Source organism: Diadema antillarum, unplaced genomic scaffold, assembly GCF_040938485.1.
Source record: "Diadema antillarum isolate AM-2024a unplaced genomic scaffold, OU_Dant_1.0 seq00001271_RagTag, whole genome shotgun sequence".
In the NCBI taxonomy this organism is placed as follows: Eukaryota; Metazoa; Echinodermata; class Echinoidea; order Diadematoida; family Diadematidae; genus Diadema; species Diadema antillarum.
Window position 1 is genome coordinate 22067 of NW_027272053.1, and position 16535 is coordinate 38601.

Here is a 16535-nt window from a genome sequence, read left to right on the forward strand (position 1 = left end):
ATTCTCATGGCACTACATGCCTCCTTGACACTGTTTGTAGATTATAGTCATATGGTGTGCATCAGAAGGTGTGGGAAACACGGGGCTGGTATCATGAACTAATATTCCATAGTTATTGAAAGATGGGCCACTTCACCTGGGCCCCATTTCATAAAAAGTTTATATGACAACACCTCTTGCTGGAATGGCGGGTGTCATAGTAATGACACGAATCCAGCTTTTTGATTGGCTGTTGCTATGGGAAGTTGCCATTCCAGCAATTACGAAATGGGGCCATGGTTTGTGCCCTACAGAAAGCTGTCTACATGACGGTACAGTTGTAGGGTAGTAAGTGACCTCCATTTCATTTAATACTATTTAATAATAATAGTAATAATAATAGTAGTGATAATAATAATAATAATAATAATAATAACAACAACTACTGCAGGAGGCAGTGTCTTGTCTCAGCTGGACTCTACTAACCTGAGCCCCTGGATTGTAATGCAGACTTGTTACTGCAAGGCTGCCAATGTTCACACATTAGAAATGGGAGATTTCCCCAAAGGGAAAAAAAAAAATCATTATGCAATCAGGGAGGCTTTGTAGTGTTCCTGTCAAGACATGAAAATGGATTCTATTTTTTCAGGAGAATTCTTGAGAATTGGGCACATGTTTGAGTGCTCAAAGTGAACCAAACTGTACCAAACTGTACCCATTCCATGCCAGACTGGTACACAGTGGGAATGTTTGGGCAATCTGCGGAGATAACAGATCTCGCAAGTTCTTTCAGGACTCGATTAACCTGTTGAGGATGGACTGATTCTGCTATAACACACATTTCCCATAGACACCTGCCCGAGTATATTCGGGACTCATACTCAACGGGTTAAGAAGAATCACACATTGCACAGGAATGGAATCAATCACTTCATCCACTTACGCTACATAACAATGTCGCTCATGCACAGAATGAAATCTTTGAATTATGTATTATGTGCAATCTTTTCATGTCAATTACCAGTACGATATGTTTTTGGATCAGTTTGCCTGTGAGAGTTTCCTGGTGTGGAACAGGTACAATGTAGTTTTTTGGATCACATTGGGATGCAATGCACTTTTGGACTTCCCCGAAGGAGAAAAAAATCATTATGCAATCAGGGAGGCTGTCAGGACATGAAAATGGATTCTATTTTTTCAGAAGAATTCTTGAGAATCGGGCACCGTGTTTGAGTGCTCGAAGTGAACAACATTATAATAAACTGTACCCGTTCCTTGCCAGACTGATTCACAGTGGGAGCATTTGAGCACTCTGCGGAGATATACTGCAGGAGATCTAACAAGTTCTTTCAGGACTCAGTTCAGAAGGGTCACACATTGCATTGGAATAGAATCAATCACTTCATCCGCTTACGCTGAATAATAATGTCACTAAGGCACAAAATAAAATAATTGTATTGTGTATTACATGCACTCTTCTCACGTCAACTCCCGGCAAGGTATGTTTTTGGATCAGTTTGCCTTTGAGTGTTCTTTGGTGCGGAACAGGTACAGTTTTTGGACCACATCGGGCTATGATGCACTCTTGAACTGGTATGGTATAGTTTGGTTTGCTTTGGGAGTATTCGAGAGCTCCTCTGACACGGGTATCGTACAGTGTCGTATGCTGCAAAAAGAGCACTCAAACACACCCAGAGAGCTGTGGGCGCTCTGCTACTAACTGAGCTACGTTGTATCTTGCTTGCCATAGTATTCGGGGAAAGATACAAGACATCACATGACGACAGACAAAACAAATAGGTCGGACTCACCTTGTCGCTGTTTGTGTTCGTCGTGGAGACGGACGTGATCGAATTCCTGTCGGCTCTTTCCAGAAGGGATTCGTCATTCAAACTTTCCTCAGAGTTGTAGCTCCTAGACGAGAAAGAGTGAAACCGAAGACGATCAAAGAAAAAGGAGTCAACGTGATGGAATTCAGACTAAAGTCTTGACACAATACAGGGGAGACATGGTCTAGATCAGGCAGCCCAATCCAGTCCCATTCACTATCAGCAGGGAGATAAATGCTCTCTGTAAAACTAAATGACAAACTTATCTTTTACAAATTAAAAGGACTGAGCTACTCAATTATCACTTATAAACTTGAAATGCACTAGAAAGTTTCTCATATAACAAGAAATTGGACTGGTTCAAAGACAAAACTCATGACTTCACAACTAGTTAGCCTAGCATCATCATCATGATCATCAGCCAGTTTTCACTCTCCCACTTATGTCAGGCTCACTGGTGTTAACCTTAAGCCTTTGTTAACTGAAACCAGGTTTGCTGTTTACTAACTCTATGGGAACTCATCAAATCTAGGAGGCTACGGATTAATATGTGACTCAATGTAACAGGTATATTGTAGCTTCCACTCTGAATATGCACATACCTACAGACAAATACTGTAAAACGAGGAATGTTCGCATGCATTTTAATTCCGCAAATTTGGCGAGAGCCAATATTCACAAAATTAAGATGCACACGAAAGTTCTTGTCTACACTATACACATTGAATGTTAAGAGGCAATTTGCGGAAATTTCATGCTATGAAAAAGGCTGTCGGCTCCAATTCGCAAAAAAAAAAATAATGCCGCAAAAATATTGTGTTGTACAGTGTATGACCATCAATTACGAACTTGCATTTCCGAGTGAACAAAGAACTTTCTGCCCCAGAACCATGACATCATCATGCCTGGCTGTGGTAGCATCAAAGAACAAACAAAAACTGCAGAATTCTTTCCCTGAATTCATCTACTGGCTTCAGAGTGGTGACAAGTGCTAAGCTTTATCACGATGCTGGAAGCCTTTTGATCAAAGATCCACATGGAAATGGGCAATGTACGCAGTGAGAAAATCCAAGAATCAAATTCTCCCCTGCATTAAGTTTGACATAGCCTAGAGCCTATATCATGGATTTAATCATTGCAGTCTGTATAAATACCACAGAGACTCCTAGATTCCTAGTGACAGTGAATACTGTGAATACTGAGAATCTTGGCTCATCAGTGATGATTGTTAAGGAAGGAAGGGGGTGGGGTAGGGAGAAGGCAGTCAGGAGAGAGTCAGTGATATGCACGTAGAAAGGGGTGGGGCATGAAAGGCTTTAGGAGCTGGTAGAAAGTTGGAGGGGAGGGGAGGGGAGCGGGAGAGAAGGGAGCAGGACAGCATAGGAAAAGGGGTAAGATAGACGAAAGGGTTGGGGAACAAGCAGGGGGTGGGCAGGAAAGTAGGAGTGGAGGGCGTGGGGAGGCAGGAGGGGAGGGATAGGAAGGTGGATAGGCAGGGAGTAGGAAACACACGAGAAGGGCAGGGAGGTGAGAGAGGGAAGGGATTGGAAAGCAGGAGAGGAGGGGCAAAAAGGGGAAGGAGTGGGAATCAGGTAGGGGGTGGGTGAGAAAACAGGGGGGAATGTGGAAGCAGAAGGGGTGGGGCAGGAAGGCAGGATGGGCAAGGGGTGGAAGGCAAAGGGGGAAGGGCTGGGGTGAGAGAGGGGAGGGGTTGAGAAGCAAGAGAAGAGGGGTAAAAAAAGGGGAAGGGGTGGGAATCAGGTGGGGTGAGCATGAAAGCAGGTACACTTAATGGGTGGTATGGGGAAGCAGATAGATAAGGGATGAGGAGGTAGGGGGGGGGGGGGGGGAATCTGTAGGGGAATGGCAGGAAGGCAGCATACATTGTAATACCACCAGGACAGAAGGAGTGGAAGGATCTGCACACACTCACCTGCTTGATTTCTGGCTGAGACTGCCGGACCCTGGGGCCGCACTTTGAGTGAAGGACGCCTTGGAAAACTTAACCGTGTCCGTCAGAGCTAAAGAAAAATGAGAAACACACACAAAAAAATAAAAATGAGATCACTATTCTCTGGCACCTGCACAAATCACTAATTCCTTGAAACCCAAGCAATTTTCCTTCTCACATCTCAAAATGAATTAAAATCTTGCCATGCTGCGGTAGGATTTCAGAATACTGGGTCTCCGTGCATTATTCCAGCATTCCACGTATAATGGATGCATTTTTCCAGGAATGGTCGGTGATTAGATGAACAAAATTCCAAGAATGAGGCACTTATGTCCGAGTCTTGTGGTGATTACTTGCAGGTATATCTTTCTCCCCTAAGCTCTGCTTAACTCATAAGATCACTGGATTTTAAAACCCTGCTTAATTGAGGTAATACAGAAGTCCTTTTTAGGCAGAAAATTACCAGGTTTGGTATTCCTATTCCACAAATCATCATCTTTGTTTTGTATGTGTACCCAGTTCTCTTTCTGGGAAATGTGATCACGGAGGATCACTTTTCTTTCTTTTTTTCCTTGGTAAGAATTTAGATCAGCCATACTTCTAGTTTACTCAGCAGTTGCTGCTTCCCCTGACAAAAAGGTCATATGTGCCTTTTGCAAACATCATGAAGTTTTGCATGTTTGAAGAATAATGTCTCCCAGCATCGAGCATGAAATCTTACGGTAATACACTTCAGAGTCTTTTAAAAAAAGAAATGGATAAACTAACCCCATGTCACTCAAGAACAGGATCCCCTTTTGGACCAAAAAAAAAAAAATAGTTTGATTTTTTTTGGGGTCCAAATTAATCAATTAACTGGAAATATGTGGGACAGCTTTAGATCATAAAGAGTTTCCAGTTCTATCATTCTGAGGAAAGGTCTGCATTACCTACCTCAACAATATACCAACTTATGGAAGGAATATACTTTCAAGATTGCAAAAAGGACGCATGAACTTTAATTGAGCAAATACTGTAAGTTCTAATAGATTAAATTTACTGTGTAACAGACAGATACAGATTGTATAGTCAGCTGAAAAAAACAAAAACAAAAACAATGAAGGCTGTGAACGCTTTACATGGTAAGTAGAGGTACATGCAACACTTTTTGCTCTCTAGCTTACAATAATTCTTATCTTCAAGAATCATGCATATACAATTAAAATGTTGCCACAAAAAGTCATATGCTTACAGCATACAATCATTGTAAACACTGCATACGCCACATATAGCAAGTCTAATTTTTGTGCAAATTGGGACTTTCCGACAATTTCGCAAGTAGTTAAATTAGTGGTCAGGGAGCACAGCAATGGACAGAGAAATTGCAAAGTGCTTGCATCCATTAACACAGAAGGAGTGCCAAGACTTACTCCTAATAAACAGTATCATCATGCACCTTGTTCATGTATTGCCTACTGCATACCAGTACACGTACTTGTGCATCTCACATTCATGTCAGCATCAGAGTTAATATCACTCTAAAATAATATGTAGCTTGCAAACTTCGCAAAGAATTGATACCCCACAAAATATATGGCATATATGGTAGGATTTTTAACCCTTTGAGGACGAGTCAGTCCCGAGTATACTCGGGCAAGTGTCTATGGGAATTGCGTGCTGTAGCAAAGCCAAACCCTCCTCAATGGGTTAAAAAAGCCGAGGAAAGAGACTGAGGAAAACTGGAAGAAAAGACAGTTTGAGGTCACACACCTGCTCTGAGGTGAATTTGCCTGTCTTGAACCACTTCTCTCAGCTTCCGAATCCACTCCTGCTTGTTGTCCATAGAGGGCGCCTGCCAAGAAAAGAAAGAAGGAAAAAAATATAAAAACAAAACACAGAAATGATACACAGTACATGAATGATGTACTTACAATGCACTATATAACGAGGGGATTCAAAAGGGCTGCCAATGGACAGATTTCAAAATGATGAGGTCATGAGAAGGAGCTTTCAGGGAGATGCATAGATCTTAAAGGGGATGGCTAGTAACTGATCAGTGGGAATGTACAGTGACGGGGCGATCGTTAACGGCCGTCAACGATCGCCCCAACACTGTACAGGCAGGCTTACCTGGAAACATTAAACTGCACATTACTTGATTATGAGACCATTCTGAAGCAAATAATTTTCACACAACAATAGATATATAATGTACTCTTAAATGAATCCCACAAGGTTTGGAACAATCATCCCCCAGCATTCCCACTGATCAGTTACTAGCCATCCTCTATAACGGGCAAATTATATTCTTTGAGATTTTAAAATCCTCTTCTCAACACATGAGGTGATGTCACAACTTTTCAGGGCAAAACATGTTCCCTGATGTCTGAGGCTTCTAAATGCTTCTGTCGACACATGAAGTTCATAAGATTTCAGGGAGCTTCCCACAGAAACAGGGAGACTTAGGATGCACATACTCACACACAGATAAGTCAACACTGAGTTCTATCTATCATATGCATGAAATTATATTCATATCTGTTACATCTCGATACATCAATGGTGGTAGAAACAGAATGACAAAGCTTTCCAATCAACTCTGATGGCAAAAGTCACCATCATTCTGCTGTCAATATCATTGTTTATTTGTTTTCACAGTTTGATCTATTTAATCAATTATCCATTAAATCATATGAAAAGTGAAACTCAGGGTTATGAAATACGGGTTATAGGCTCTAAGCATTTAATCTTTCTGAAGTACATGTTGCTGTTTGATTTGGAGGGTTTTTTTTTTTTTTTTTTTTTTTTTGAGGGGGTGTTGGAAGCCAAATATTTGGATTTTTTTTCTTTTATTGCATGAAAGACTATAATTGATGCTATCAACTTATGAAAATATTAAATTTCACACATATACATATGTATTAGTAATCATCCTGCAGCTCACAATGTTTTTTGAAGCTTTTAGAATGTTTATTTAAATCTCATTTGTTTTTTCTCTGATTTTGTTGAGTGCAGGGTAAGGAGCAGCATCCATGGAAGACGACAATAACATAACTGCTCACCTTGAGCACTATTCTGTTGTCGTTGGAGGGCGTCCTACCAGTCCAAAGAGCAAACTTGCAGTGATCGCCCTCAATGAATTCTGTGATGCCCAGATCTGACGTCTGTGCAGATGTTATACAGAGTCGAAGAGACGGGTGGAAAAAAGGTATAAAACATCACAATAATCGTGTTACAAATGCATATCTTAGGAGACGATAGACGTACATCATGAGGGAACAGAATTGTTCATTGCATGGACAAATGTACATTCTATGCATCAAAACATAAATATTGTCACATAATAGTTACATATCAAACAAAGTGTTTAGTTCCGATTCGAAATTATTAAATCACTCTCGGCTTGGTAACAAAACCGTGATCTGTATCACCTTCAACTGCCTCTGGTTTTCCTGAATTGGCAAATTTAGAAGAGTTTGCCAAAACTTTAGCCGTTGAAGACTAGTACTGAGTATAGTCCGTAGGTGTCTATGGGAGATGCGTACTATACAAATTGTAGCAAAATCAGTTCATCCTAAACAGGTTTATGATTATACCTGAATGCAACTACATAAGTTTGGCACACACAACAAGGAACAATTGAAGAGCATTGTGCACCCACCACCTACAACATCAGGGCTGCCAACATTTACACAATCATCAATATCGGGGAGGTCCTAAATACATGTAGCTTTCAGGGAGACACTGTAATTGTGTGCCTTACACACACCTTCCAACCTTTCTGACTGAAATTAGGGATGATTTGGCTCAAAAGTAGGGAAGAAAGAACAGTTCCCATGGGAGTGTATAGAAAAACTATCAAGAAAAATAGGAAATTCCAATTTAAATAGGAGCTGGGTATGGTCAAAATTCAGATTTTCCCCTCCAAATTCTGAATGGTTGGAAAGTCAACTCCGCATTTTAAAGGGTACCGTAAATCACATGGATTTTCACAAAGATGAACAAAAATTGAGTTTTAATATCTCTACCGATACAAAGAGAGAGCAAGGGAGTTTCCTGGAGAAGACACTACTGTACTTACGTCCATCTTGCTCTTGTAGACATATTTGGTCTTGCCTGTACTGTCCTTGGTCTCCTTACTGAAGACCAGGAACATCTCAAAGAGGAAGATGTGGCGTTCCCGTCCCTTGCGGAAGATTTGTTTGGTGTCCCAGACCTGAAAGGCATCCTGGAGGATCACCTCTCCGTGGGCAGCGAGGTTATCCTGTCAAAGAAGAAGGTTTACTTCAGTCAACTTATGGTGAATCTCTTTACTCTCTGCCCCCTTTTTTTTTTAATCAAGAATTTATATTCTGAAGAACATAATTTTATCTCTCTTTTTTTCAGTCACAAATATTGCTAATTATTACTTATGAACTTATCCCTTCATTTTAATCAAGAATTTACATCCTGAAGAACATCATTTTATCTGTTTTCTTTTCAGTCACAAATATTGCCAATCATTACTTATCAACTTATCCCTTAAGAACAAAATCATTTCTTTATCTATTTTTTTAATTGCCTTATTGCTAAAAGGGGTCAAATCCAAGCTACATTTGAAGAGTATTATTGCAAAATGGTCTATGCGCCATTTTCAAACATTTCATCATCAGATAGAGTAAAATTACAATGTTCCAGTAATACTTCACTTGTAACATAACAAGGAATATTCTAGAAGTTATGATCAAAAATATCCTGTATTTTCTTATTATTTTCTTTGTTTTTTACCAGCTGAAATCACAAATATCTCAACTTGGCAAGAATGGATTTTGATCGTTTTGCGATAAAATTTTTCATTTGTTTGAAATTATCTCAAAAGGAGATTTTATCCTTCCATGCACAACTAAAAAAAGAAAATACATCTTGTCTGAAATATTTCTAAATCCACATTGGTCAAATCGATTGAAAACAAGTCCAATTTCTGAAACAAAAATGTGAAAATTTGTTGAAGATGTGTTATAAAAAAGACCTTTATGAGTAACTAAATTGCAATGCTAAGTTTTCTTTGCCTAAAACTTTGCAAAAAAATAGGTTGCTTTTTATATTTTCTTTTCAATTTGTTCCAACTAATGCATGTTTTAATACAAATAACATGACAAACAGTTTGTCAATGGTAAGAATATTTTAATTCTATCTTGGAAATCACATCTTTCGGACAAGATACTTCTACAAAATGAAACAACAATAGGGAAAAAGAGAAGACAGGTCAAAAGAAACACATCGGTAGCCATCGGAGATCACTCACGTCAAATCCCTCCAACATGCTCAGGTGCATGGCGTCGTTTGCTTTCTTTGGCACTGTCAGCATCACATCCAGAGCGTCCTGGATTTCACCTTTCCCTTCCTCGCAAGTAGCAATCAAATCCTGCAAGGCAAAGAAAAAAAAAAGAATAAATGATAGAAGAATGAAAAAAATATGAAAAAAAAATATATGTACATAACTTGATTTAGGGTGAAGAGTTGTCGCGGGGTAATAGTAGGGAGTTTTCACTACACGACAGGAAGATCGAGAATACATGGAAGCAATCAGCTGTGACAGTCCCTGTACTCGGACTCCCATCCCCATATCTAACCAGTTTCGCTATCCTGTTAGGACGGAGGCGTGGGGATAAGATCACTGATTGGCTGGCTGGCTGGCTGGCTCACTCCTGCCCAGCATCAGGTCCAAACGCTTTTTTGGCTTAGTACCATACTTGTTTTCCCCAGGACGGGACGTTTCTCGGATTTGATCATGCGCAGAAGCAAATTTTGCACACGGCACGCTCAACTACCAACTGCATCATGCTTGCAAAAACTCCCTACTCTTACATAGCATGCCAACAGCGACCAACTAGCAAAGACAGAAGAAGGGTTTCCTTTTCCAAGAATCACAAGGAATGGTGTTATGTGATAAATCCATACAATATCATAATCTACTGCTATAACTTGACTGATGGATCTGAGATAGAGAGTACAATCACTGTCCATAATCTGTGTCTGCATGTCTGATTTATTACATTGTATTTAGTATCCCTTGCAATGCAGTTAATGAAGGTCAAAGGTCATCTTCCTCTGATTGGGCAGGATAGTCCTAAATGAATCACATCAGACATAGGGTGCGTTTATCAACTCCTTTTCTCGGCAGAAACAGGTTATCCAAACAGCTTTCAAGGAATTTTTACGAGTTGATAAACGCAAAGCTGTTTTGAAAGCCCTTTAGGAAAGCCTTTACGAAAGGGTGCGTTTATCAACTCTCCTTTCTCGGCAGAAACAGGTTATCCAAACAGTTTTCAAGGAATTTTTACGAGTTGATAAACGCAAAGCTGTTTTGAAAGCCCTTTAGGAAAGCCTTTTCGAAAGCCCCATATTTGTGGCTATCCAAACAGGTTTCCTAAACAGGTTTTCAGAAACCTGTTTGTAAAAGCCTTTTGGAAGTTGATAGATGCAAAGCTGTTTTGAAACGGCTTTGTAGTCTTGTACTTCAGTTACGAACAATGCACGCCTTATGGCCTCTTCTCCTCGGGTCGAATTGCGCAATGCAGCTGTGCAGTGACAGGCCAGTTAAAAAATCGTGTTCGCGAAGAGAGTTGATAAACGCAAGTATTTTGAAAGCCGTTTCTAAACGGCTTTGGAAAGGGCTATCGAAAGCCGTTTAAACAGGGGAAAGTTGATAAACGCAGCCAAAGTCTCATGCCGCCACTCAGAAATATTTGAAGTATGTGCTAAACTGGAGCTGCCTCACAGATAGGAAGACAATTGATTCATGTGGCATTGCATCATGACTCGTCACTCTCAAAGGAAGATATGTCTTTATGACAGTAATTGCTTTTCGCTGTCCCTTCTTAGAAAACAAGCGGCACATTAATAGTACAGGCAGTCAGGGCTTCGGAAAGGGCTCTCGAAAAGGCTATGGAAACGGCTATCGAAAGCCGTTTAAACAGGGTAAAGTTGATAAACGCAGCCAAAGTCTCATGCCGCCACTCAGAAATATTTGAAGTATGTGCTAAACTGGAGCTGCCTCACAGATAGGAAGACAATTGATTCATGTGGCATTGCATCATGACTCGTCACTCTCAAAGGAAGATATGTCTTTATGACGGTAATTGCTTTTCGCTGTCCCTTCTTAGAAAACAAGCGGCACATTAATAGTACAGGCAGTCAGGGCTTCGGAAAGGGCTCTCGAAAAGGCTATGGAAAGGGCTATCGAAAGCCGTTTAAACAGGGGAAAGTTGATAGACGCAGCCATAGTCTGCTCTTTGGCACACACTCAATGATACGGAAAGAATGTTTCTAATATGCAACAGGCTATAGTGGAAGATAATGTGTGCTGTGCAACGTTTCCAACATCAGGTAAAACAAATATTAAATCTAGTTACTGTTTGCTCAGTCCCATACATTACAAAATGATGGGTGGCAGAGATTCACTTACTTTCAGCAAAAGTTGGTACTTTGTAATTCTCTGCACCGGTTTAATGATGTAGGCCTGGACAGACAAGCCAAGGTTGTGTTTCTTCTGCATTTCCTGTGGTATCAAATCAAATCAAGATGGCATCAGCACTATTCATTGTGTACATTCATACATGATTCACTTACAGGTAAGTTATATAATCCCTCAAGATATCAGCATATCATGTACTCCAAAAGATGAGAACTACATATTGTACATTGTAGTCTAGTCATAAGATGGAGTGGTCATCTTCCTCTTCCAAGCATCAGCCTTGATAGTTTCATCAAAGGAGGACAGCTGTGTGCATTCAAAATTAAAATAAGACATACAAGGACTTATCCATATTCAATACGCTTACCATTTTATGCACATATTCAATTCACAAAACAACCCTCACAGCGTAAATTCAGCCAGAATCCATATTGGATGTTTGTTTGTTTACATGTTTTCTGTTATTGTTGTTGATTTTTTTTTTGGGGGGGAAGGGTTCATTATCAACTTAGATACATGTATAAGTACAATACAAGACATCAAAAATGCAAAAGCTGACTGGGCATCGTTATGGCAACTGTGATACAATTGTACCTTCAGTCAGCGTGATTTCCAAGTGATGTAAATCTTACATAAACACAACTAAGATTAGCATAAGTTAGTGTCAGGTACAAACATTGAATAACTTCACATAATAACATGACATGACATCATAATTATGTTAAGCAGCAGGATGAACACTCATAATTTTTCATATTTATGAAGATAATTTGATAATCAATGTGTGGCCAACCCCTTCACAATGCAACCCTCACAGTTGTGAACAAAAAGTTCACAAAATATGATTATCAATCCCAAACTTACGTCAAAGAAGGCACCAGCATGCTCCACCAGTAAAGCGTTTGAATCGGGCTTGTTCTTGCAGTAATTCACATACATTTGAAACTTGTCGGCCTGTGAGTTGGTGAATAGGTAACAAGACATCAACACAATCAATGATGTGTCACATGGATTTCATGCATGGATTTCACTTTAAAGGGACTGTACAGTACTGGTTGAGGTGGGGATTCATGTTTTGAACATTCCTAAGTGAGACAATAAGAAACCTCTTATGAAATATGAAAGAGCATGTAATTTTAAGAAGTATTCAACATTTATTTGATGAAAATTGGTTTTCAAATGACTGAGATATCAAAAAAGTGCTAATAATAAAAGGCGACATGCCACCACTTTATTAGGATCTCTTTGTTTCACCTTGTTTTTGGATATCTTAGCCATTTCAAAACCGATTTTCATCAAATAAACTTTTGATACCCCTTAGAACTGCATGCTCTTTGACATCTCATAGAGTGGTTTCTGAATATCTCGCAAAACGTTAAAAGCTAAATCCTCACCTCAACCAGAACTGTACACACCCTTTAAAAATGTCCAAATCAAAAAAAAAAAAAAGTTTTCAAATGCCATCAAAGAAAAACAAAAGAGGAGCAGAAATGCATCCTGAGGTTACAATCATAACACTTGACGATCCTTAAGTTGAGCCCAGAATAATCAGGTGACATCATTGACTATAGTTTGTAATTTAGAATAGTTTATAAGTGACTGCAATCACTATACACTCATAATTATTTTCTTTTTCATGACAGGCAGGGTAAATGCATAAATGGAAGCACAAACTGACGAAGGAGATAGAATACACAATGGGTTTGCAGAAACATAATGAGGAAATTGGCATGGCAACTGCCATTCTTCCCTTAAAAGAATATGACAAGGGGTTTACGATTTCATCCCGGAGTTCGTTCCATGTATGTTGTCCTCAATGTGAAAACCACATCTTACAAGATGCTCCTTATCTCCTTATACAAACAATGTTTTTAACAAAAAATAAGTGGCATGTTATGAGCCATAGTTTTATTGTAATGTCATAGCTCAGCACTTACCCATGTGACAAAACAATGGCCAACATCTTCCGGCATTGCTTCGTATTTTTCCAGCTCCTTCAAGAAGATGCTAGAAAGGAAATGTACAAAATATGACAGAGAGAGTTTTAGAACAGGAGCACAGAATAAAAATACATCAACTTACTTTAATACATATGTATAGAAAGTCAATAATAACAACCAAACAAAAACACTATATAACTATACCTTTTTTGTACACTTATCTTACATCTATATGTTCATTTCTAAGAGCTATTCTTCCTAAAAACAAAACCAAAAGAAAAAAAAATCAAAATTATTGAACATTGGGATGATGCATTTGTATTTGCTAACAGACAGAGAGAGAAAAAAAAAAACTGTGGGAAATCCAAATGCACATTGGAAACAAAATCTTTTGACTCATTGACAAATAAAATACATTTAATACCTGCAAACTTTGCAGGGACATGGTGATAGCTACAAGTACAAAATGTATGTTACAAACAAACATTTTGCTATTTGTGTTATTTCTTTTTCAAAATTCTCTACCTAGTCTGAATGACATGTCATTTCAATTACGGCAATAACACCAATTCCAGTACAAATTAAACATCTGCCTTCTATGATATGCAATTATTAGTTACCAGCAGGAAATACCCTGGGTTTTTATTTATTATCATTATCAAGAAATCTGAAACCCTGAAGTTAAGAATAGATTCTAACCACATATCATTGTTTTATCCAGCAGGTTTCATATTTCAAGCAATGTTTATACACTAATGGCAGTGTCTATACTGTGAACAAGTACGAAAAAAATGTAACAAAAAACATGATTAATATCAGCAATTACATTAACTCAGCTTTTATTTTGGCATATCCAGTTTCTCTCTACCATGAACCAAGATAAAAAAAACTGCAAACACTTACTCTTTATGAAAGGCATAAATCTCCTCAATGTTGCCAAATATGGTCGTCTCTTTTCCCACAATGCCTGCCGGGACTTCCCCCACTGACGCCATCATTTCACACATGTAATTCTGAAAAACGCAAGGGATCAACAAAACAGACACCAGTGTTGAGGAACCACTCACATCAGCACAACCGGCAAATCAAACACACGTCACTGAAAAAGGAAATAGCTTTGACACCACGTTACCTTCACTGTCAATTTTGAGACATTACAGGCAAAAAGCATACAAAAGTAGCATGTTAAAGTATGACATATGTGACTCTGCACCTCGAAACAAACAAAAAGTCGCCAGACATGAATTTTAAGTTAAGACCATATTCTAAAAGAGCAGACTTTAAGCTTTAAAATGATGTATAACTCAAATCAAATGGACTCTCCTAACCTATCTAAATATTGGAAAGAAAGCACAAACTCAGGAAAAGTGTGAACTGAGAAAAGAGGCTCTGAAGTACAGTGTCTATTCAAGCGCTTAATCTTTACCAAACCGTGCTGGCTCTGCGATGAATGGGACAAAAAACAGGAAGTAAACCACCAGAGTAACAACAATGAAGGGATTATCAGATTAAACTTAAATTAAGCATGCCTCATTAACACATTCTGTCCATACTTAATGCCAACTTTCAAAGCAGTAGCATTATCCCTTCAAAAGTTATTAGAGTTGAAAATGAAGAGTGTGGACAAGGTTTTTCAGAACGGAAAAAGGGATTCTAAAGACACACCTGATCACAGTATTCTACCAAAAATGTTTGAGATAAACTGCTAAAAAAACACACTTTCCTGCCCGTTTTATGATACCAAATTTTAGCATAATGTAAAAGAAGACCCGCTCTTTCAGAAAATATGAAAAAGTCAAGTTCGGCTAGGTTGACCCATTTTATTTATTTTCAGTCCTCATGCAAAATCAGTGTGTGCGACTTTATGTTCGTTTTGAGGTGCACGGTCACATATTGTGTATAACTGTACAATCTCCAGCTTGCCTCACTTCATCTACAAACCATGCAACAATGAAGCATTTCATTTTTTTTTAAATGAAAAAGTACACATTCCCTCACTTGTTACTGACATATGCTATAAAGGGTACTATTATTCCCCCAGCTTTCTGAAAGAGGTACATCAAGTGCTCTTTCGTTATGCTAAAAATGTCAATATGTGTTAAATTTTCTTATATCTTTTAATATAATTGTTATCCACACATGATATTGAAAAGTGTTGTAGTCTTCTTATCCAGTGCTGGCTGAACCAAAACTTTAAAAATCCAATTTTTGAACAGATACTTAGATTTTCCTCAAACTTTGCCAATGTATTTTACTAATGTTGCTGCATTCCCTAAATTCACATATTTATTTGGGCTCCATGTTCTTCAAACTTGTGGATTACCGAAACTTAGGCAGATGTATGTATTGTCAGGTAATAGAGATGAGAAAGACGTAGGAATCAAAGAGTTAAATCTGTCAGATGGTATTACCGTGATGCAGCAGTGGAGATCCCTGACGTAAGCCTGCTCCGTCTGCAGCAGCTCCGCCATGATGAACTCGCGTTTCCGCGCCGACTTGCGCTTCTCCTCCCCGACACCCTTGGTGGCGTCCCGTAGCTTGACCTCAAGGCTGGAGTCCGACTTTCGGTGGTCCAGTAACAGGTTACTGTCATCCTGATATGATTAAAAGATTAAAAAATTAAATAATATAACTATCACATCTACATTTTGGTTTGGTTTCTTTATGGCCTTCATTACTGACATGTCAGTGTTTTCAAAAAAGCCTTGAAAACACATCTTTTTTGTAGCAACTAGTTCGTAGCTGTAACATTTATCCAATTACACATACTGTCGTACATGTTTTGAATTGATTGTAAGCGCTTTGGGCCTTGTGGGAAAAGCGCACTATAGATAATAGTAATAGTAATAATAATAATAATGTCACTTTCAAATCGCTTCTTCCCTTGCATCTCCTTAGAAGAGGACACTCTTCTCTTACAAATTCCAGCACGTACCACAACAGTAACATTGGGAGACAGAGCATTTGCCTGTGCAGCTCCCAAACTCTGGAATGATCTACCATTAGAAGTCCGGAAATCCCCACCTGTAGCAGTCTTTAAATCACGACTCAAAACACATCTTTTCATTTAACTGTTCATTATCATCAAGCACATCAGAAGCTTTTGCAGCGCAGAAGAATATATGTCTATAGGTTTTGCGCTTTATAAATTGATATATTATATCATTATCTCATCATGGAGGTGACCACCTAACTCAAAACCCATAAAAAGTCACAGATCAGGATTCTTTGTAAAATGAGCCAAAATATGTCATTTGGGTCCACAGACTCAAATTTTTAAAGTCTGTCTTATGTACCTAGCAGAGAAATCTTTTCTCTACCTACAGTTAAAATTTGGCGGCTTAAAACAAAACTGAGATTGAGATATTAGAAGTCTTTCTGGACCATTCTTTTTTTTCATA

General features: G+C 38.8%; 1 protein-coding gene across 1 annotated transcript in view; it reads right to left on the minus strand.

Moving 5' to 3' along the window:
- The window catches only part of LOC139745498 (triple functional domain protein-like), a gene marked incomplete at its 3' end in the record, with an annotated part of 89297 nt that overhangs the window by 12320 nt on the left and 60442 nt on the right, over positions 1-16535 (minus strand). Inside the window, exons 12-22 of the mRNA XM_071655887.1 lie at positions 15546-15728; positions 14038-14147; positions 13132-13201; positions 12059-12148; positions 11186-11278; positions 9023-9142; positions 7820-8002; positions 6801-6902; positions 5509-5590; positions 3742-3829; positions 1791-1893 (exon numbers count right to left, since the gene is read on the minus strand). Of these exons, the coding sequence (XP_071511988.1) occupies positions 1791-1893; positions 3742-3829; positions 5509-5590; positions 6801-6902; positions 7820-8002; positions 9023-9142; positions 11186-11278; positions 12059-12148; positions 13132-13201; positions 14038-14147; positions 15546-15728 (1224 nt within the window). The remainder of the gene's footprint in view (positions 1-1790; positions 1894-3741; positions 3830-5508; positions 5591-6800; positions 6903-7819; positions 8003-9022; positions 9143-11185; positions 11279-12058; positions 12149-13131; positions 13202-14037; positions 14148-15545; positions 15729-16535) is intronic.